The sequence below is a fragment of the Chrysemys picta genome, chromosome 11 (assembly GCF_011386835.1).
Source record: "Chrysemys picta bellii isolate R12L10 chromosome 11, ASM1138683v2, whole genome shotgun sequence".
Taxonomy (NCBI): Eukaryota; Metazoa; Chordata; order Testudines; family Emydidae; genus Chrysemys; species Chrysemys picta.
The window spans coordinates 32,927,355-32,951,827 of NC_088801.1; the positions used below are offsets into that span (position 1 = coordinate 32,927,355).

Sequence of the window (24,473 nt, forward strand, 5' to 3'; positions counted from 1 at the left end):
TATTTTCAAATATATTGATTTTAATTACAACACAGAATACAAAGTATACACTGCTCACTTTATTTTTTATTACAAATATTTGCACTGTAAAAAAACAAAAGAAATAGTATTTTCAATTCATCTAATGTAAGTACTGTAGTGCAATCTCTTTATCATGAAAGTTGAATTTACAAATATCGACTTATGTAAAAAAATAACTGCATTCAAAAATAAAATAATGTAAAACTTTAGAGCCTACAAGTCCACTCAGTCCTACTTCAGCCAATCGCTCAGACAAACAAGTTTGTTTACATTTGCAGGAGATAATGCTGCCTGCTTCTTGTTTACAATGTCACCTGAAAGTGAGAACAGGCGTTCTCATGGCACTGTTGTAACCAGCGTCGCAAGATATTTATGTGCCAGATGCGCTAAAGATTCATATGTCACTTCATGCGTCAACCACCATTCCAGAGGATATGCATCCATGCTGATGACGGGTTCTGCTCAATAACAATCCACAGCAGAGCAGACTGATGCATGTTCATTTTCATCATCTGAGTCCCTGGGCGCCAACTTCTCCTGGTGCCGATGGGTGCTCGACCCCCGCCTCCCCTGGCCTCACCTCAACTTCACTCCTGCCCCGCCCCCATTCCAACCCCTTCCTCAAATCCCCGCCCCTGCCTCCTCCCCTGAGTGTGCCACGTTCCCGCTCCTCCCCCCTTCCTCCCAAAGCTTGTTATGCCGTGAAACAGCTGTTTTGCAGCGGCAAGCGCTGGGAGGAGAAGCGGGGACGCGGCCTGCTCAGGGGAGGAGGTGGAATGGAGGTGAGCTGGGGCAGGGCGGGGAGCTTGGCTGCTGGTGGGTGCAGAGCACCCACCAAATTTTCCCCATGGGTGGTCCAGCCCCAGAGCACCCATGGAGTCAGCGCCTATGTCTGAGTCAGACGCCACAAGTAGAAGGTTGATTTTCTTTTTTGGTGGTTCGGGTTCTGTAGTTTCTGCATCTCAGTGTTGCTCTTTTAAGTCTTCTGAAAGCATGCTCCACACCTCATCCCTCTCAGATTTTGGACAGCACTTCAGATTCTTAAACCTTGGGTCGAGTGCTGTAGCTATTTTTAGAAATCTCACATTGGTACCTTCTTTGCATTTTGTCAGATCTGCAGTGTTCGTAAATCAAACAATATGTGCTGGGTCATCATCTGAGACTGCTATAACATGAAATATATGGCAGAATGCGGGTAAAACAGAGCAGGGGACATACAAGTCTCTCCCAAGGAGTTCAGTCACAAATTTAATTAATGCACTATTTTTTTTAACAAACATCATCAGCATGGAAGCACGTCCTCGGAAATGGTGACTGAAGTATGAAGGGGCATACGAATGTTTAGCATATCTGGCATGTGAATACCTTGCAATGTTGGCTACAAAAGTGCCATGAGAATGCCTGTTCTCACTTTCAGGTGACATTGTAAATAAGAAGCAGGCAGCATTATTTCCCCTAAATGTAAACAAACTTGTTTGTCTTAGCGATTGGCTGAACAAGAAGTAGGACTGAGTGGATTTGTAGGCTCCAAAGTTTTACATTGTTTTGTTTTTGAATGCAGTTATGTAACAAAAAAAATCTACATTTGTAAGTTACACTTTCACGATAGAGATTGCACTACAGTACTTGTATGCGGTGAATTGAAAAATACTATTTCTTTTATCATTTTTACAGTGCAAATATTTGTAATAAAAAATATTAATATGAAGTGAGCACTGTACACTTTTTATTCTGTGTTGTAATAGAAATCAATATATTTGAAAATGGAGAAAAACATCCAAAAATATTTAATACATTTCAATTGATATTCTATTGTTTAACAGTGCGATTAATCGCGATTAATTTTTTAAATTGCAGTTAATTTTTTTGAGTTCATTGTGTGAGTTAACTGCGATTAATCGACAGCCCTACTGTGTACAAATATTTTCAGCTGATATTTCTTTTGGGTTGCTCTAAAGAAGACTGTTTAGAGAAGGGGCGGGCAGTATTTGTTTTTTCTTTTTAAATTCTCCTCTGAATCAAATGGCTGAAGGGTTTTTTTGTTTATTTGTTTTTTGTTGGTGTTGTTGTTTTAAAGTTTTCCCAAATAATTTACTTTTGGGAAGAAACCAACCCTGGAAAACGACAGCATTTTTCATACACTCACAAGTATATGAAAAAACATGGGTGACAATGGAAAATGGTTTGGATTCCTAACTGAAGCAATTTAAAGTGCTACCGGGGTGACATTCACCTCCTGGCAGCAGGCCACTCCAAAGCCTTTGCACCAGGTAAATCCCATTTAATCTGCTGTGTGGTTTTATCAGTCAAGGAATGGAAATAAAGCTCCAGCCCCCTCACTATTGTAAGGTCTTTTCCTCAAGGCTTGATTATTATCCACCAAACAATCACAAAAGCAAATCAGGTGAAAAAACACAAGGCAATAATTTCCCCAAAGACCTCCCCCTTCCCCTTTGATTCATCCTAGTGGCCAGGAATCCAGCTGGGACTTCGTAATCTTTACAGACTGAAGCATCTTTACCTTCTCACACCCGATTGTGAAATTGTAAATGGTGCATAGGCCTTGTGCAGGCCCTTTGCATGGGGTGAATTTCACCCACACAATTGATTTATTGTAACCCACTTTTTAAGCCTTGTCTACACTATGGAATCTACCTGTTGTTGACAATGGGTGCTGAAGCATGACATAAACATGAAAAGTCATCCTTCAAGCAGTAATTAGAGAACTTCCTGACTGAGAAGTTCCTACATTTATTAAAAACTCTCCTATGCTGCTAGCATGTAAGTCACATTGCTGTTTCTTTATGGTTCCTTGCACTGTCACTTTTGCTAGAAAGAGATCTGAGTTTAACTGAAGCTGTGCTGATAAATTGGTCTCTCTTATGCCAACAGTAGCCAACAAAGGTACAGCTGAGTCAGTGCTGACCATAGTGTAATTGCAGGTGTAACAAAGGACAAACTGTTCAGCATCATTTCAGAAACCATGGTTACAACTTTCCAATCTCCTTCCATTAATTGGGCAGAAAGTTTGCTTTTCTAAACTCACAGATATCCTAAAGAGTTGGAGACTGCACTGCTACCTGCCCCTACTCCTCCAACATCACACGGCTTCTACAGGAGGTTATCATATGTAGGGAAATTCCTGGAAGTCTGCATCAATATGACATCACTAAGAGTACCCTGCATCAGAAGGATGTGAGAAGAGAATATGCTGCTGCTCCTCCAGGAGGGAAGAAGAGGAGTTTTTCCCAGACAGATGCTCTCCTCCATATTCTAACATCAAAACTCAGTTGATAAATTTCACTATACATTTTTTTTGGTGGGGAAAAGAATTTTCACTAGAGATAAAATTCACCCAAGCCCAAGGTCTGCACCACTTAAGTCCCTTTAAAGCAGTGGTTCCCAAATTTTAACAACCTGTGACCCCCTTTCACTAAAATGTCAAGTCTCGCAAACCCCCTCCTAAAAATGAATATTTCCAGGGATTTTCTTGTTTACCTGAGTACAAATTATAAAAGCAATGATCTTGGAAATATAAAATTTGTTTTTATGACATACTTATTACACACTGTTTATTATTAATTATTATTTATCATTACAGTATTTTTATTACATTATGAAAATGGCAACACTCTGCCAAAATCTCACTTTCGTAGCTTGTATCACTTTGAATAAGCCTGTTATAAGTTTGTATCACTTTGAATAAGCTTGTTATAAGACAAGGCTCCTATGTTTCATCAAGGAGTATCAGATGTGAAACAGCATGAAGGTATTTAAGACGCCAACTCAAAGAGTTCCTCCTACACAAGCATTCAGGTCTTGAGCAGTCCAGGCAAACAACGCACGTTACAACAAAGCTTAAACTTGTTCTTCATAATAATTTTAAAAACAATACTAGTTGCCTATTTAATTTTAAAAACAGCATTTTTCCATTTCTTATAAGGAGTCTTGAAGTTTAAATCTCTTCATTGTGATAGATATGCTTGTTTTGATCTGCTTAGCCCTTGGAAGTCCAGGGCCCTGTGCTGCCCGGAGTTCCTAGGGACAGCTCTGTCGCCATTAGGGAATTCTTTTCCCCGAGAACCCTCTGTAACATTTCACGAACCCCAGTTTGAGAACCACTGCTTTAGAGCTTAAATGAGACTTAAGTGGTGCCTAGGTTTTGCTCAGGCTCTCTGCAGAGTGATGAATTACACCCTGTGTTTACGTACCATATACATCTAATCTCTATATATTTTATCTAGGTATATACAAAGTTGTTGCTATTTACTATCAGCATTGTCAGTGACACAGACTTCATGTGAATTTTGGGACCAAGGTTTAGCAAAATATTAGATTTCCCCCCCCATCGAGACGTAAAAAACTAGTTGCAAATGGAATAGTTACATGAGCTCTGAAGAAGCAGCCATTTAAATGAATAGGGCCTGATTCAGCAACCCTTACTCATACAGAGTAGCATTTACTCATGCAAGTGGTACCATTAAAATAATTGGAACTACTCAGACTAAGGACTGCAGGATCAGGCCCATAGCTGGTTTACAGATTGTCTTCTGCTAAAAGTCTCTGTTGCCAACATTATCTCATAATGATTGGTTGTTTGCAGCTGCATACAAGGAAGTTCTTAAGTGGGGGATTTCTCAGTGGAAGTTCCCTGCTATTGTCAGTCATAACCAATATAGGAGACTGACTGAGCTGCATTTCAAAATCCTGTTGATAAAGCTTCCAGACTACATAAAAATTGCCTATCTTGTTACTGAAGAAAGTGACTGAAGAAAAATATTCTAAAGAGATTACTTACAAGGTAATCAAAAACTTTAGCTGCTATAGCTTCTAGGCAAAAGATTGCATGCAGTCAAACTGAAATAATTAAAACAATGTCAGATTATGATTTTCTCCTATCTTTATCACCTTACTGTATTGCTATAGTAAGGTTGCAAGAGGAGATGTAAATACTGTAATTGTAGTCATGTTTGCCTTAACATTATTATAGATTACACCAAGTTATTTTTTTTAAACCGCATTTAAAGATAATTGTTTAGCTAGTCTCTGGAACTCAAGCTTTCTGTGCATTTCTGTCTACTATGAAAATATTCCATGCAAAAACCAAACCAAATTTATGTTACATACAGCTAAAGTTTACAGATTACTACTTTCTCAGAAAAAAAAGTTAGTCTCCACTACAGATTTATTTACATTGCTCCACAATTCTTTCTCCTTCTCCAACCCAGAGGTGATACCTTCCATCTGCATCAACATAGTGTAGATCCTCTCTCTAATTCTGACATGTTAATTCTGTGACCAAACTTTAGATTCGGTCTCCTCTCTTAGTCTGATAATTTACCTTTCTGTGAGTATCCCGAGTAACACCAACTTCTCAATTCATATAATGCTAAAAGCTGTGTCTGTGCCTCACAATGTACTATGCTTTCCCTGTAAAAGTTAATAGTCCTGGGGAAAAAAATTAAACATCTGACGTGGGCCACCTAGTGTTTGAAAATGTGGATACATAAAGAAGCTTGGAGAAACATTTTAACCTTTCAGCTTCTGAAAGTTGATTTGTAGAGGCCGATTTGTAGAGGCCAATTCATATATGAGCAATAAAACATCATGAAGGATCATCCTTAAACTAAAAGTTAGATGTAGTCTTCCTGAAGCTATATTGCATTGCAAACATATGTGTAGTAAGTTCTACCCCACACATTATTGCTACTTGATTTATAATGGCAGTAGTCTGACTGATGTTATCTACAATAATATGTTTTGTATATTGACCCCAGAGTAAAGTATTTGTATCTTTTGTTAAACTGTCCTTATGGCAGGGGTGTCAAACACCCAGGCTGAGGCCAGCTGCAGCCCACTTGAAGTAGTTATGTGGCCTGTCTGACCTATTCAGTTTGTGCAGAATGTGAGTCACAAAGAACAACTTCCAAACATAGACCAAGTATAACCAATATGTCTGCAGGCAGCCTGGAATAACACTTCAGAAATGTGAACTCCTCCACCCACTAATCTCATTGTGATGTTACTGCTAAAATGATGCTGCTTGAATATCATTAATGGTAGTGTCAAAAACTGATGTGGGAATGAAGCCCACAGTTAGTGGGAGTTGCTGCAGGGAAGGATGTACAGAGGGAAGAGGAGAGGAGACACAAATACCGTGAAGAAGAAGAGAAAAAGAGAATGTGAGATGGGGAAATGTATGTTCTAGGTCACAGTACAGGCAGCCTGCCTCAGTATCCCATCCTGGACTTTTCAAGAAACTCAAACAATCCATTCCCATCCCTTCTCAGGTTGTTTAACTTTATTAAATTAACAAACATTCAAACTAAAGTTTTCAAGCCCATCCAAAAGTCCACATAAATGTTTCTCTTTTTCCTCCCAGCCCTTCCTGCCTGGAGCCTCAATCTTAATTCCCAAAAGGCCAGGTTCTACTTTTATATCCCAGCCTATGGACCATAATGAAAAATAGAACTTGGCCTTCTCCACCAAAATATTTTCACACCCCTGGTTTCCAGTAATCCTGTTAGAGTGTGTAGATTTTACACTGTGATTTTAGAGAGTTACTTTTCTTTTTAGAAAGGCTATAGAACTAGATTTTTATGTAAGAAGTTGGAGATTCTGAGGAAAATTAGGATAGGCCTTTGTACAGCATGTACCACCTTATATATCAAATCATACCTGGGGAAAGAGAAAAATAATGCTAAATATTGATCAAGGTGGAAAGACTAGCTTTCCTTGTAGCATATCAACAAATTATATTACTGACAAGGTGCTAAACAGAAGAATAATGTACATGTCCCAAGCCTCTGTTTGCCAGAAACTGGGAATGGGCAACAAGGGATGGATCACTTGATGATTACCTGTTCTGTTCATTCCCTCTGGGGCACCTGGCATTGACTACTGTCGGAAGACAGGATACTGGGCTAGATGGACCTTTGGTCTGTCCCAGTATGGCTGTTCTTATGTTCTTATGAATTGAAAAAAATTCTAAATGGCTGTCATTTTTTGGTCTGGCAGCTTTAATAAGTTAATATGGAACTGGTACTGAGTGTATTAGAGTTTGATCAGAGAACTTCTGTTTCTTGTAAAACCATCAGCACATACCCTGAGGAAGCTATTCATCTGGTATAAATTGTCATAGCTCCACTGACATCTATAGCGCTATGACAATTTACACCAGTTGAATACATACCAGACTATCTTCACTGTTGTCACATAACATTATTTGATTTATGATACACTTAGCCTGTTTTTAATGTGGCTTAAATTGTACTAAATTTAATATAGCTTGAATTGAATAGAGCAGCTCAGGAGTTCTCTTGTTATTTCAGCTACTTATTGGGGGTCATCTTCATGAGCAGACAAATTGGAGTTGAAGAACAGAATGCTGAAGTACAGATGTAGGTGGCAAGACTGGATCAGTACAAAAAAAAATCTTGTAAAGTAGAAAAACAAACAAAAAAACCATAAAAAGCTTTATATGCCAAAACAATTTTTTTTAAATTGCTTGAGAATTTGAGCCTTCTATGTCTGCTGATGGTTAAAGCCCCAATGGAGGAAATTGAGGGCCTAGTTCCCCCTTTCTTGTAGATGTCCAGGGGTCTATAACAGGAGAGAACCTTTAGCAAGCTTTAGGAGGCTCATGAGGGCCTCACCTGGGGAAGACTCAAAGACTAATTAGGTTCCTTGTGGCTGTCTTCACAGCCATAGTAGACTACTCAGCACTAAATGGGCCAAAACAGAGTTGTCAGCCTCTTATCAGTAAAAATCGTTTTATCAGGGACTAACGTACGTCTTCACTTACCGGAGGGTCCGGCAGCAGGCAATCGATGTTCTGGGATCGATTTATCGCGTCTGGTTAAGACGCGATAAATTGATCCCGGATCGATCCCGGAAGTGCTCGCCGTCGACGCCGGTACTCCAGCTCACCGAGAGGAGTACGCGGCATCAACGGGGGAGCCTTCCTGCCGCGTCTGGACCCGCGGTAAGTTCGGACTAAGGTACTTCGAATTCTGAATTTGCGTACCTTAGTCCGAAGTGGGAGACTAATGGTAGGCCTCAATGAGCCTCCCAAGGCTCAGAGGGGCAGGGGATGGTGTGAGTCAGAGTGGCCCTTGATACACCTCACCGGGTAGCTACCCCACGATAAGCCTTAGCTTCCCAGGAGGAATATGTATGGGCCCCAATGACCTTACTGAGGCTTACCCTCAGGATACCAGCAGGTATCCTCCCCTCCTGCTGACATCAGGAGGGCCAGAGGAAGGAGAATGGGGGATGACCCAGATCTTCTCCCAGCTCTAGTCTCCTCCCGCCTCCCTCCCCCAAGGTCCTAAAAGAGATCTACTAGAGCTGGAGAAAGCAGTGTATGGGGCAGAGACAATACAAGGTTATAATGAGAACTTAGTTGCAACCTTGGCTCTGGAGTGATTACTGTTCACCCATAATAAACATGTATATGAAATGATTGATTAGCTTATTTTCTAATGTTATTTTCAAAAAGAGACAGTGCAGTGCAGCTTAGAGAAACAGAATTATTTGCCCAAATTAATTGTGTGGACAAGTTTAGTATCACTCTAAACCAATATACAGGATCAAACGAAACTTTCAAATCCTTGGATGAAAGGTGCTCTCTGGAACTGCAATGTATCTCCTACATTTATCACACATATGCAACGTTACAAATGGCATGGACAGAGGAATCACTCCATTGGGCATGAAAGTGCAGCCACTTTGGTGGGGAGAGGGGTGGGGAGTAACAAACAGGCAGAAAATTAGCACATAATACCGCACAAAAGTGAATGGAGGAGAGATGGCCAAAGGCATTGAAACAATCTTTCTCCTGTTCTTAAGGAAAGTGCTACTGGAGATCTTTTAACGTCCATGTTGCAATACAAAGTGTGTGTTTCCTACAGTTATTAACATTTAAGTTATGTTTCGTTTAACCATCCAGGAGCTGGTAACCTCTAACCCTGGGGGAAAGGGCAGCGCTGTGATGCTCTCCGGTACACTGTCACATGGGCTGGGGCGGATGTGGGACACAACAGGAAGTAAATGCTGGTTCCTGGGTTAAGGAGAGTGAGGCTGGAGAAGAGCAATCAGCTCCAGGGAGAGGTGCTGTCTGAGCCCGGAAGAGTTCGTAAGTTTAACTCACTTTTAAACCGTTGTCTTTCCCCTGCTGGGCAGAGCGGCCGGGGCCTGAGCGGCCTTAATGTCGCAGCTGAAGTTATTGCTCAGATCTTAGCGGACTAGCCACATGCCCCTCGAACCACTCAGCGAGCTGCTCCTCGGTCGGGCGCCCCTCTGAGTTTTAGTCTTGCATTTACAGGCAGCTTGCTTCTCCTTCAGCCCTCCCCCCCTCAGGTTTTGGGGCAACTCCTGCCCCCCCGCCCCGTGCTCAGTAGCTCGTACACACGTAACCAGGGCAGGGGACTCGCAGGCGGCACAGGATGAGCTCCGCAGTCACCGTGCAGATCCTGCCAGAAAGACGGAAGTGAAGCGCCTGCCTGGGGAGGAGGAAAAGGGGGGATGGGGACTTGGGGTGCTAGTGAGTCACGCCAGGGCCCTGTTTTGAGTTTGCAAGGGGCAGGGAGAACTAAGTGCGGGCTGCTTGGCTTGTTTGGGACAGGAGAGGGAGTTGTTCTGTGGGGGCTGACAGGCGGGGGCTGCGTTTAGAGGCAGCTGCAGCGGTCCCAGGGCATAGAGGGTTTTTGTTCACTGCTCTGTGAGCCAGGGTGGGTCAGTCATGCGAGAAAATGATCCCCCTCTCCGGTGGCTTCCAAAGAAGGTTTTATTCTGCAGGGGCTGAGCACAGGTGGCTGGGACAGGATGAATGAATGGGAGATTTTTCAGCTCTTAAAAGAACCTACCATAAAGTGAATCGACAGTAACAATCTGTGTTTATAAAGCCTGAGAACAGAGGTCCTCACCCTTGTTTCACAACAAGGGAGAGTCATGGCACTAGAGGCTTTGGGTATGATTCTGCTCTCACTGGCAGTGGTGTAAAATCAGGCATTGTTGGGTACTTTTGGAGAAAAGAGTGCAACTATAGTGACAACCCCTCAACTTTTTATGAATAATGACTTCAGCTGCTTCACCAGTTCTCAGTGATGGTCTGGCTGTGGCAAAGTAATTTTTAAAAAATATTCCCATGGAAGAAAACTGCATAGAAAAGCAGACGAAATGTAGAGAAGTGCTTAGTGCTGGAACGGCACCAATATTCTCATGTGAACCTTTTAGCATTAAGGGGGGGTGTATATATATACACACACACTCAATTTGATACAATTGTTTTTAAACACGTAAGAAGGCTTTCGAGGAGTTGCTGACAAGGACACTCATGGTGTACATCTTCATTATCAGTATGGTGGAGTATTAAGTTTTTATATATATAATTAAAAAAAAACAGGTCTGTCGCATCTTACGCGCATTTAACATGCGCGATTTCAGCTTTGCGGGGTTGGGGAGGGGGGGAACACGGTGATTCCACCAACGTGAGATGTGAATCTGCTGTTCCTCTAAAATATTTTTGGGGGGGACTTGACAGCAACAGCATGTCTTTAGGCCTGTGATAAAGTTCTCCCCTATAATAACCCTGGAGGGTTGGCAAAAAAAAAAAAAAAGTTGAAATAGTGTGTCTGCCCCGGAGTGAGTGTGAGATGGGAGAGCGAATCTGCTGTTCCCACTACAGTACTCAGTCCCCCTGTGCCTCTCATATTGTGCGCATCTCGCCGTGCTGAGTGAGATTCTACTGTGCCTGTACTGTTTAAAGAGACAATACATATTTTTCGTACTGTATAACATGGCCCCTAAACGCAAGGCACCTACTTCATCTGGTGGTCAACCGAAGAAACAGCGATGTGTTCCAATGCTGGAGGAAAAACTGGCTGTGTTGGACTTATTGAGAGACTGTATGTCCATTGCCAACGTGGCGCATAAATACGGCCTCAACGAATCTAGCATCTATGCCATCAAGATTCAAGAGACAGAAATTCGTCAAGCCGTGGCATCAAGTACTCCAGTAACTGCTAAGGTGACAAGCCAAGTGCGCGATAAGACTTTCATGAAGACTGAAAAGGCATTATACTTATGGCTAGAAGACATGAACCATAAATGTGTGCCTATCAATGGCAACATGTTGCGAGAAAAGGCTCTTAGCATCTATGCGCTGTTCAAACCTCCCACCGAAGAGGGACAGCCTTCTGATAAGAAGGAATTCAAAGCCAGCCAAGGTTGGCTTAACAGTTTTAGGAACCAATTCAACCTCAAAAACATGCAGACTACTGGTGAAGCTGCATCTGCCAATGAGGAGGCAGCAAAAGCCTACCCTGAACAATTAAAGAAAATCCTAGAGGAAAGGGGCTATCTTCCAGAACAAGCTTATGGGTGATTTAAGGGATTTTCAAGGGTCATTTTGACTATACACGGTTTTCGCTTTACGTGCTGACTGCGGAACGTAACCCCAGCATAAGATGAGACAGACCTGTAGTGACAAACTAAGTTGTTCTACTTCTTTACAATATGCCGAATGGTTGTCTGTGTAGTGGTACTATTAATGGAACAGCATAGCACAGCATTAAGGAACATGCTGCTTTCAACAACTGAAATCAGTCGGCGTCTCATGTGTGCAGATGGCCATAGGCTCTTGTATCTTTTGTTTCCTCTCTTGTGTATAATGTCTGGTTTTGTGCCTGTCACCATGGTATCTGAGCACCATCCAGTGTTTTGTTAAAACTAGTCCTGATACATGTAGCCATTTCTTATTGTAATACATTTTGCATGATATTGTACCATCCTGTAGCAGAGCAGTGTCATCAGACCTACATAAACATGGCTGTGTATTTAAACAAGAAAGACTTACTAAGGCCCAACGGAGACTCCATGTAGGTGCAGCAGTTTACTTGCAAAGATTGGGCCGTATGGATGTCACGTAGACCGTAACTCCCCCCCCCCCTCTTCTGAGTACGCATTTCAATAAATATTTAATTACATAATCACAGCTTTTGTACGGGGATGTAAAAGTGCTACTTAACACTGTTTGATGATACTGTTTGGCAAATGCAATATAACAGTAGATGTATATGGTGTATGTAGCATTTTGTATTGCTCCCTCTGTGCTGTGATTATATTGTAATTAGGGAGGGGGCACAAACTCAAAGTTTGGAGGGTCAGACAAGTATCCAGAACTGTGCATGCTTGTTCTAAATCTTTGAGGGCCCTGTTCATGACTTGTTCTCCTTGTGTCATCTCCTCTGACACCTCCCGTTAACACTATCTGGGGGAAGGGTTGATAGTAAAGTTGGTCTGGGATTTTTTTTTACAATTTTTGTTGTTGTTGAAAAAATGCCAATTTGTTGAAACTGACCAGTCTCCTGACTCAAGCTTTTTGAAATGTGTAAATGTTGTCAATGTTTTGTTTTGACATTTTCAGAATGAAAGTTTCCAGTTTTCCAGTTCAAAACAGCTTTTTATTTAGAAATCTAAGTCAATTAGACTTAAAAAAATTTTTTTAAAGGAAAATTTGAGTATGACTTTTTGTCCGGATTCAGGATGAGAAATCTTCTCTCAAAAATATGGATGGGACATAAACTGTGTCCTGCCTAGCTCTACTTGGTAGCCTTTCCCTTCTTGCTTTGAGACCAGAATGAGCCTTCAAGGGAGATTTCTCAGTCCTCCCCCAGCAGCAGGTATCTGTGTTGGTAAAGTGATGCCTCAAAAGGCCTGGATTTCTGAGGTGATGAGGTTTTTTCTAGGGTTCATTAAATGCTGTCTAGTCCTCTGACCTGAGTGATTAGTTAAATATTAAACAGTACATAAGGAGCCTGATTTCAGCTGGTGTAAATCACTGTAGCTCTCTTGACTTCAATGGTGTTAGATTGATTTACATCAGTGGCTGATCTGGCCCCCTACCTTCAGTACTTTGTCTTGAGTGGTAGGTCTCAGTACTTAACATCTCTAGTCATTGTGTGACTGCCTCATAGAGAATCAGAGGAACTACACTGTCCAAGTGCAAGAGACTAGCCGAAAGGTATTTTGGAAACAAGCTAAAGGGTCTTCATTTTTGTACAGAATGTGGGTCATCTAAAGCTAAAAACCATATCTTCCTGTACTTAGAATTGTGAACAGAAGAAATCTTGCAAACTTCATTTTTGTTTGTATAAGACATAACTCACACCAGTTTGCCTAATAACCTGTCGGGTGACTTGAGGGAAGTTACAAAAAGGTATAAAATCAGTTTCATTGTCCTGTGCCAGCATTTCAGGAACATAAGAGCACGCTTTAAGTAATTCTGATTTTTAACAATGCTTTTCCTTTTTTACTTCCTATAAGTTAGGCAGCTAATTTCCTGCCTATCTATAGACTACAGTGAGGAATATTCCATTTAGAGGAAGACTGCTAATCTTTGGGAAGAGGAAGAAATAGTGTACATTATACAAGATGCCTTGAGGCAGTATGCATTGCCCTTACATTGCATTGGTGGAGGAAAATTATGCGCTCATAGCCCACAATCACACCTAGCTACTTATATTGTAATAATCTTACATCCACGTGGTGCCTTTTATTCCTAAATATCCCCAAGTACTTCAGAACCTAGTATATAGAAATAGCTTCACCTGCTACAAAAGTGCAGTCACTTGTGGGCTGAAATTCATCCAGTTCAACAGCACTCGGAAGTACTCCACAACAGTGAGTGAAGAGTTACATTATTCAACTGCATGTACAGTGGGAAGTTTAGGTAGGCAGAATGTAATTACACACACCGCAATGTGGCACAGTCACTGGTGCGGTCACCCTTCATTTTTGTGAAAAATATCTTTGAGATTTAATGATCAGAGTGTTGTTTCTTCGAATACCTTTACAGACACAATAAACTATATTTTATATCTAGAAAATAAGAGTGAGGTCCCAGCAGGGGAGCACCCAGTGAGTCTCTCCTCTTTGGTATGCTGCATTTGATCACAAAATAACTACAGCCTCTACAGCAGAGAAGAGATCTTCTCTCCATTTAAAAGAACAGTTCAAATAAAACAACGTAGAACAGATACAAGACACATACCCAACAGTTAAGGCTTCTGGTTTACAATTTAGCTGAAAGATACCCTTGAAGCAGTTTGAGGGCTTGTCTATACACACACACACACACACACACACACACACACTGTGCTTAACTGTACCAGTTAGACACCCACCCACCCCTGGTGTGAACACAACTATATCAGTGTAAAAGTATTTTATTCCCCATATGGGAAGGGGAAAGAGCTATACTAGTATAAGGCACCTTTATACTTGCATACCTACGTCGACAGGAGGGATTGCACTGAGAACTATTTCAGCAAAAGATCACACCCCTGAATTAAGTAATTGTATCAATACAAAAATTGTGTAACATCCGACTACCATACTGGGGGAATGGTTAATTTACTGACTCAGAAGCAGTAGTGTCACCTTCTGAATCACCAACACCATTTCCTGGAGCACCTGGGTGTTTCCTATCTTCTATGTAAGTACTGACCTACCTTGACCTTATGGTAGCTGAAGCAACCACAACCATAGGTCATATTGTAATGTGAAGAGAGAGCTATCATAAATGCTATGTAATGTGTATTTCCTTTCTCTGATACAAACACACACACACACACAGTTTTGTACCTGTTAGCATATTTATAATGAAATGTTATTTACATACGTTGTTAGAGTGACTCTCACAAATATAACTGTCTTAAAAATGCTGAGCCAAGTTCTTTGGCTGGTGTAAATCACTGTGGTTCTTCTTAAGTTAAGGGAGCTATGCCAGTTTACACCAACTGAGGCCTTCGCTTATATGGCCAGAATTTTCAGAAGGGCTCAGCACCCACATTGTGCCAGACTTAAAGCATTCAAAACCCAGCACGTCTTATTAAGAACAAGGAGACTGGCTGATTGCTTTTGAAAGTTTGGCCACTTTACTTAGTTGTCTAACTGGGAGCTGAGCTTTTCTTTGAAAATCTGACCCACTTGTGTGCGCTGAGCCCTTTTGGAAAATTTGGTCCCGTTAAGTACATCTCCTTGTACTTAATTCCTTTCCTGATAAGTCTACTAGCATTCCCCCATAAAGGACTACAGCACTAATTAAACTGTCCACTTTGTTGCTAGTAGCTTACCAACGAATAATCACAGTCGCATGCATGTTGCAGCCTCCGTTTTCTGCCTCCCTGTTCAGGTCTTTATATACACAAGAATATATATAACACAAGAATATAGATGGCCAAAGCATGTCTCCTTTTCAGCCTGCTAACTCGTACAGTTTTAAACTAGTATCACATTCCATTTATTTAAATATACTGTTTTCTTTCCCTGGTAGCATAGCTTTAAATATGGACCTGAAGTCATACGTCACTAAAAATTCCCATACTGACACCTTCCTCTTATCTTACTAGTTTCACATCTGTAAAGGCAGAGTGTTTTCTATTCTTCTATTAGGAAGATCAGGAACTTGATTATTTTTCCCTAATAAAAGCCTTATATAAAAGCATAAATTGTGTTTGAAACATTTCTAGTATGAAAAATTACCTTGTGTATTCTGCCTTATCTCCCCATGAATCTTCTTGCTTTGAAGCTTACCAGGAGCATAATTGCTTTGATGTAGCAGGGATTGTGATCTATAATAATATTTTCGCTTCTGCGTTACTGAACTGAAGTTTCATTTAAAGTTTGCCTAAGCTCACTCTTTAACACCTAAAAAGAATGTTAGAAAAGTGCTGTAGTGGCAGAAACACTGTTAAATCGTGGTCGTGCTGAATGTGGCTATTCTGATTATAAACTGTCTTTAGAGAGAAACAGTGACTCAGGTGCATCTTCTGATTTCTAATTCATTTGAAGCTAAGTTTTAATTTTCATGTCATAATTCCCATAGCAATAGCTGTCGTTCCAGCCACCTCATTAAACATGAATTTAGTGACAGACACAACTGGCCTAACAATCAGATCCTATGGTTTTGAGGATCTCCCCTAGCCAGGAGCATCCGTGTAGAGGCCTACTGTGCTGCTCAAATGGAGTCTCACGGCAAAGATTCCACCACTGCCTCCAAAACCACCACCCCCTTACTGAGGTTCCACTGCATGGAGGGCATACCACAAAAGGAACCCCAAAAAAACACTAACACCACTTCAAGTTGCAGTTTTTGGTGGATTCCCACCAACTGTCCAGCAGTGGGAAGATGCACATCCCTGTTCCCCTTTTCCTGGCTCACCCTCTCTAGGACTACATCCAGATTCCGCCATAAGCTTCAGGAACATGTTTTCCTTTGATGATGTCCAAGCAAAAGATTTATGGCATTTTGTTCATTCTGTTTGAAATAGAAGTCTGTCATAGTTGTGTCCTGGGGACTGTTGTGTTTGCGGGAGGAGGGGTCACTGATTTCCGGCTCTAAGAATTGGAATTGGAGATATTCATTACATACAATACATAAACATAAATCCTGTAACAGAATTGGGTGCCTCCAGAGTACCCCCTTACGGCCAGAGGTCACTCTGTAGTATCCTGCCTCTGTTGTCCCCTCTTCAGGGTCCATTACATACACTTCTTTTATGGTCAAAATACTCCTCCTGGGGGTCTGGGTTAGAAGATTAACTCAAAATAAAACTCAAACTCTACCAAACATATGTTTCTGTTACTCCTCCCAGGCCTTTCCTGGCTTGGTAGGCCACTATGAAGCCCTACCTGGAGTCTTAGTCCCAATCTGCTGTTTACACCTGCTCACTCCTAGCAGTCTCTCATCCCTGAACAAACTGCAGCCTCCAGCTACTGTTTGTAGGGGAGATCACTTGATTCCTCTCAGGTGTGCCTCTTTAAAGTAATCAGAGTTGTCTAACCCTTGGCCCTCCAGCCCTTCCTGTTACACATCCCAACATATGGAAAAAGGTCTGTTGTGACAATTGGTCTATCTTTTGCCTGCTTAGGAATTTACCATGGAAAGTAGATGGTTATTTTCAATAAAGAATGTTGATTAAAAACAGGTGCAAGAAGACCAACAGTAAAAACTAGATTAGTGCAAACAACAAAGCTTAATACTAAAGTCAGACTGTTAAGTCAGATTTAGTAAGCAAGGAAATACAAGTCTGGAAATTTAATAAGTCAAAACTGCTGTGTCATATTAGACCTAAATGGTTGACATATAATGAGGAGATGGGCTATTCCACCCATCACACCCTTTTTAAGCCCTTAAATAAAATGGGGCAAGGAACAAGTGGAGGCTACTAGAACAAGTTTCCCCATTGTGTCAGCTGCTGCTCCCTTCCCTTCTCCCCACCCCCCATTACCTGGGACCCCAGATCTTCTTTATCGTAATCCTGAGGGATGTCATGACCAGCTCCAGCTGAATCCCAAACATCACCTGGAATGAAACTGGATTGGATTTTAGCAGCAGCAGCAACAGCTCCAGCTTATGCCAACTAACTTCCCTTTTACCCAAAAAGACAATTAGTACAATATTTAATACCTTCTAAAAGACTGTCAAACAAGGGACTCTTTTCTTCTAACGCTCTCTCCAGCTAAAGGGAACAAGAATGTTGTTAAAATAAAAGCCTTACTTAATATTTTACACTTCAAATGCTTTAACTGTTTTTACTTTTCTGTATCTTTAATAAATGGTTTTAAAAAGTCAATATTTTTGTCATGGTATTAAGCAGACAGATCTCTGTACACCCAACCCCGGCCCTCGTTTAACACCATTGAATGTTAACACCTCTGACCCACTTATTCCATCTAAATTAATACAGCAGGTCCTAGGTTTTTGCTAGTTTTCACTGCTTGGTATTGTTAACCTGTTGATAAAAGGTGTTCTGAAATTCATTGTAGTGTTTCTTATATTGGCATTCTTAGATATGACAGGAAAGGGATGTGTCCATTGTTTACTTGGTGATGTTTATTTATTTATTTATTTTCTGTTCCATAATAGAAAACTTTCTGGTGTTTCGGACAGTCGAATAATCATTAAGCTCAACACTTGTGTGTTCAGATCAGAAAGCTGATGATATACAACAATCAGACTCAGTCTTGCAAACACTTAAACATGCATAACACAGTGGAACTATGCATGTGCATATATAGCTTGAACCAAAGCCAAACTGACTTCATTAAGCCTTGATTCAGGCCCACATTTCAGGTCCTAAGTGTTTGCATGGGCAGGACCATAGTACATAACACTGGGTGATTTTGATAATTTGTCCCATGTACTTGATTGTTTTAAGTGTCTGATATTGATGCACGTTGTTACGTGACATGATAAAACTACAAATTTACCTTTGTATGCAGTGTTGGTCCCAGGATATTAGAGGGATAAGGTGAGTGGGGTAATAACTTTTATTGCACCAACTTCTGTGCATGAGAGAGACAAGCTTTCAAGCTACACAGAGCTTTTCTTCAGGTCTGGGAAAGGTACTATGAGTGTCACAGTTTAATAATACAAGGTGGAACAGATTGATTAGCATCCGTAGTTGGACCACTCTCCACCTTGAATATGTGCTGTTAACACCTGTGCAGTGTGGGACAAAATGGGGGAAGGGGGGGTTAGTTGGTTACAGATTAGTCTAATAAACCATAAATCCAGTGTCTTTGTTAGTACCTAGCAGAGTTAGGAATTTAAGTTCCCAGGCTTGTCTTTTGAACATGTTGTGCAGGTTTCGTTTGGGGATGAGGACTGATAGGTCAGATACAGAGTGATGGCTTTGTGAAAAGTGTTCACCCACAAGTGATGTCTTTTTTTTCACTTTTCTGTGTGAGTTCATTTGAGAGCGTAGTGATTGTGTCTTTTATCGTTTTTCTGTGTGACAAACACCCCATCACCTGTGGGTGAACACTTTTCACAAAGAAGTCAGATATAAAGTGATCTATCAGTCCTCATCCTCAAACCTGCACAACACTTTCAAAAGACGAGCCTGGGAGTTTAAATTCATAACTCTGCTAGGCACTAAAAATTGTGGACTGAACAGAGACACTGGATTTATGGTTTATTACACTAATCTGTAATTAGTGTAATCACTGCAGAGGTTGTATCACTGCAGAGGTGTTAACGGGACACTCCACCTTGCATGGTCCCTTTTTGGAATATGTGCTAACTACCTATGTTAAACAATCTGTTCCACCTTGTCTTTAGCTGTGACAGTACCTTTTCTAGGTCTGAAAAACAGCTCTGTGTAGCTCGACAGCTTGTCTCTTTTACCAACAGAAGTTGATCCAATAAAAGATATTACCCTCACCCACCTTGTCTCTCAAATTTACCTTTGGTAATTAACTATCCTTTTCTTTCTGATCACTTTTCAGGTCTGTTAATTTGTCCATCTTTTCAGTGATGAGACAGTGCTGGGAAGTATGGATAAAAATATTGGAGAGCAGCTTAATAAAGCTTATGAAGCCTTTCGACAGGCATGCATGGATAGAGACCATGCTGTGAAAGAACTGCAGCAAAAAGTATGTGTTGGTTTTTGTTTTTTAAAGCTATCCCTTCTGTTGAGAATCATAGTAAATGTGGAGACTTCAGTTTTGCTTTACTTCAGCAACTGAAGTTTCAGTGCATCTTGTTAAAGATAGAAATTGCAATTAAAAAGCAAACTACTCAATCAAAGAATAGCATATTATGGTGTGTGCGTGGGGGCGGGGGGGAACACCCAATATGCATGTGTATCATCTGGCAGTCTTTAATCTTTTATTCATTTGTAATTTTGAAGTGGTTTTAGGTGGGGGAAAGGTGTTGTCTATGGAGGATAATCAGGGAGCTCTTTAAAAATGTAAATGTATCTTTGCTGTCTATAAAGTATCCATCTTTCATGGAAAATATTAAATCTAATTATCTTTTTCTTATTTTACAGCAAATTGATAGGGAAATCTGAAGCTCTTTCAGACAGTTATTTATATTGTTACTTACCTGACCCAAAAATGTGCCTTATAAGTTATTAATAATTAGTTATATTGGGGTCTTTAGGCACTGTGCTAGATGCTGTACAAGCACATCGAAAGATACAGTTTCTGTCATAAGTATTTTTAATTAACTTACCTAAATTACAAGCTGTTTCAATATTAACACTTCTTAAAATACAGGAGTCAAACGGTATACTTATATCCTTTTATCCAACAATGAGCAGTGAAGAGGGCGGTTCAAGGAAGATTCTTAACAATTTGGAGCCCTTTGGGTTTTTGGACTGATGCGAACAAGCATTTACAAGGATAGATTGCGACCATGTTGGACACAACAACATTTCCATGAGTTGTCTGAAGCTACTAGTCGCACATACAGTCCAATACTCTGCAAAAACAGCAGTTTGTGGTTTTGTGATACTGCCTAGCACACAGTGGTCTCTAGAGCATTTCAAATCCTGCTCTTCAATGGAATCTCTCATTCTTCATCAGTTCACACACAGTTCAGTGGATGTGGCTATGGTGGGGTCTGTCTGGAGGAACATGGGCCCTAAACTATCTTACAGTTCAGAGAGAGGAAGTAATGGAGTTGGGGGTAAGGAAATGTCTGCCAGAGAGCACACTTTATTCTGAAATCCAGTAACCCTGCCTCCCCCAAAAAAGACCCACTGCAGAATAGCCTGGTGCTCAGGGCACTTATTTGGATGTGGGAGACCTCAGTTCAAATGCACTCTCTGCCTGAGTCAAAGGCCAGACGCTTGACCCTGGGTCACCCATATCCTAGCTGAGTGCCTTACCCGCAAGCTATTTGCTATTCTGGCTTGGGGCTCTCACTCTCTCAACACCACTGAGAAGTTCCTAAACTCTAACTCTGTGTTCTTTGAAATTAATTGCCAAATTATAAACTTAATTTTGTCCTCTTTGGATACATATGCTGCACTCAAAACAAGAAAATAAATACATGCTTATGGAACAGCCTTTCTAAAGCTCAGTGGAAAATTAGAACATAAGGAACAAATGGGTGAGAATGTGTGTATTCTACAGTGACGGAAACAAATTTCTATGGGATTTTGTTGTGCATTTTTTTTGTTTGTTTTGTTTAGAGACAAGCAATACACAGATCTTCCATAAAGTGTTCATAATAGCTTGTCTTTGCCCTAATCAACCTTCAGCAATCAGATTCTCTGACTGCAGAAAAGAACCATTAAAGGTAAAAGTATTTCCTAAGGGAAGTCAACCTTTAGAAACTGCAGGTTTTTACCAAACATGAGATTTTTTTTTTTGGATGACCTACATATGTTGCTTGCTCTAATGTTTCCTTCCTTTTCCTCTGTTCGCTCCATGGCCTTAGCACTTTGTTGGCTTGTCCAGCATTCTGTTGTTAACAGTTTACTAAAGTTACTGGTAGGCCACTTGTTTTGCCAGTCTCTAGAGTTGGGAGCCATGTCAAACACACAGAAGCCAGAGTCATCTTGGCCAGATGGTGTTTGATACAGATGGATAGTTGGTTGTCATGCAGATCTTCTAGTTGGTAACTTGTTGCTGCCATCTGACTCAAAGAATAATTTGTGCACACTGGCTGTCAAAAGCATCTTCTCTTCTGTCTGTTTTAGCTGTCATGTCTGTGCTCTGTACAGAAGTGTTGACAAGACATTGCTGTTGTACATTTTCAATTTGGTTTTCAGTGATTTTTCTGCTTTCTGAGGTCTTTTATAGCTGCTGGAGTGTACTGCTCTATGATCACTTTTTTTTTTTTTAAATGCTCTCATAGTGCAACAATTACTCAGCCTTTCAGAGTAACCTTTAGTCAGATTGTAGGTTTATTCTTGCATGTTGTACGGACAAGTGCATCTTTTCAATAAAAAGTCTTTTTAACTTTAGTGAGGCTTACAATACAGATACAATAACAGTGAAGTAACTCATTTAAACACACTAATCTTGCCCCCACTCTTTCTGTGCAGTAATTTCAGAAAAAATTCAAATAATCCTCCTAAAACTTTCTTGTTAGAATTTCACAAGTTTTCTCCCATAACTTCAGCACTATTAGTGTTGTACCATCAGGAATGGGCTAGTGGAATCATGTGTATATATATATTTTTTTAATCCTGTTATTCAGCTACCTGAATGGTCCCTGATTGTTGTTCAGTTAACTGGCTGACTAATATTCATCTACCCTAGAGTAGCTCAGTGCTCTTCTAGGTTCTAACAGGGCAGGTCAACCTAGGGGAGGAGATCAGGCAAAGTTAGATGAAGAGTAACACTGATCAGCTATTCTTTTCTTTGCTAGTTGGGCTCTCCCCCCATCCTCTTCCAGGAGTCTTGGAAGGTAAAGGTAGCCTTGTGATGGTATTAAATATAGACATGTATATTTATTCCTATTTTTTAGTTAAACAACAAACAGGTATGGGGAGTGGAACTATAATATTGTTTCAAATTAAATTTGAAAAAACTAATTAATATCTTTACTTAGACATTTAGATTTATTTCCTGAAAAGTTAAATTGATAGTGACCTTATATAGCTATAACTGGGGTAACTAACCGACTCTGTGAAAAAATAAATAAATACCCAAATCCTAACTTTAAAACACAAATAATTTAATTTGTGGTTACGACTGAAAATTGCCTCTCGTATAAACGTTATCCTGACATTTACTACCATCACTGTTAACCAAGACTTACAGCAATCTTGTTTTATCTAGTAGTTTACCTTTTTCCAATCAGTACAGACTTAAAATTAGACCTGTCACAGGTGACAACTGTCAAGTTTCTGTGCACAAATTGTAGCCGCAGGCATCCTAAAAAGAGAGCTGATAAACTGTATCTGCTAAAACTGAAGCCCTTAATCAAAACAAAATAAGACTAATGCTAATTAAATTATTGTATTTTCAGACAGAAAGCTATACGCAGCAAATATGTGAACAGCAGGAACAGATAGAGTTTCAAAAAAGTATGATTACAAAACTTAAATCACAGTTGGCTCCTGTGAATGCTAACAGAGGTATGTATTCTAATTTGTGTGCTTTATATGTCTTTCCTTTTATCATGTATTATACTGCAGAATAGTTTAGTTTTGACTTCTTTATTGCTTCAGATTCTACAATGTGTATCCCCAAAAGGACTCTGAGGTAATGCTATATTTAATGGTAATAAGACTATTTGTGAACAGAAAGATTTAACATACTTTTGTATTTTTCAAATTTTGTTTATAAAATGAAAAATCTTGGAAACCTTTTTGTATCTTCTTCGAGAAGAAACAGTGAGGATTTTTAAAAAAAATATACAGCTTGCTCACATTGAAGTCAATGGACTTCAGTTGAGTAGAGTTGTTAATTGTAGTAACAAATTATCTGCGAACATGATATGACTTCAAGTATCAGGGGGTAGCCGTGTTAGTCTGTATCTACAAAAACAACAAGGAGTCTGGTGGCACCTTAAAGACTAACAGATTTATTTGGGCATAAGCTTTCGTGAGTAAAAACCTCACTTCTTCGGATGCATCCGAAGAAGTGAGGTTTTTACTCACGAAAGCTTATGCCCAAATAAATCTGTTAGTCTTTAAGGTGCCACCAGACTCCATGATATGACTTATTTTTATGAATATTGATCACAATTGTTTGACTAATTAGTGTGAACAAGTTTTAGCCTATAGTCTGGTCGAGAACTGAGTAAATAGGTGTGACTTACTATGTTGTGTGAGTGGTCAGCTAAGTTACATGGCACTCTTTTTTGTTAACTTATTGGGTTACTTAAGCTTTAGAAACAGGAGTTTCTCTTTCTGTTCAAATTGTCAGTGAACATTCTTAATTAACTGAATCAATTCTACACAGGATAGAAATGAACTTTTCAAAATGGCCATTAAAACTCTTTCAGTAAAAGCACTCTTGTGAATATTTATTTATTCATACTAGTCTAATGCTTTTCCTTTTCACAAATGCCAGCAAAGCTGATGACTTTATTTTCAACAATGTGTTTATTGCTGGATTTGCCCATCTGTCTGAGTATTAGAGGGCAGAATTGGGCCTCTGTTGGATTAATACTAGGTCCAATAAAGGAAACTAAAATAAACTTAATATGTATTTACAGTGATACTTGGCCCAGTGAAAATACCAAATTCATACGATGCATTTTTTTTTTTTTAATCTTAACGTGGCGGGGGGGGACATGCAGTGATGCTCAGAGAGCTGTTTTTATTTTACAGGTAGTGCACATGGCCATGTTCTGGTGCCCGAAGATAGTGAAACCTGGAGAAATGACACCTCCCCTAATCTAACTTTTGATCAGCTCCATGAAAAACTGAAACTAGCAATGCAAAGAGAGAAACTTTTAAAGGTACAGTAGCCTGATTGTCTTTAACATGATTATTATATTTATGCTTTTAGGTTCTAAATGGAGAAATGAACTTTCAGAGATGCCCTGAACTGCTCCCTTTCCAGGGTCTTATGGGCTTGATCCTCAGCTGATGTCAATTAGCATAGCTGCACCAAAGTTGGTTGAGCTGTGCTGATTTCCACCAGTTGAGGATAAGGCTCTGACTCTTCCCAGCTCTGTTGCTGTTTGGCAGCGT

General features: G+C 40.2%; 1 protein-coding gene across 3 annotated transcripts in view; it reads left to right on the plus strand.

The window, feature by feature from the left end:
- Positions 1-9,019: 9,019 nt before the first annotated feature.
- Positions 9,020-24,473, plus strand: part of TANK (TRAF family member associated NFKB activator) — a 36,435-nt gene continuing 20,981 nt past the window's right edge. For 2 of the 3 annotated variants that reach the window (XM_005309427.5, XM_024114741.3), the window contains exons 1-4: positions 9,020-9,157; positions 19,318-19,464; positions 22,799-22,907; positions 24,108-24,238. In XM_005309427.5, the coding sequence (XP_005309484.1) occupies positions 19,366-19,464; positions 22,799-22,907; positions 24,108-24,238 (339 nt within the window). In that variant the 5' untranslated portion in view covers positions 9,020-9,157; positions 19,318-19,365. The remainder of the gene's footprint in view (positions 9,158-19,317; positions 19,465-22,798; positions 22,908-24,107; positions 24,239-24,473) is intronic. The other variant, XM_005309428.5, reaches the window with a different exon arrangement.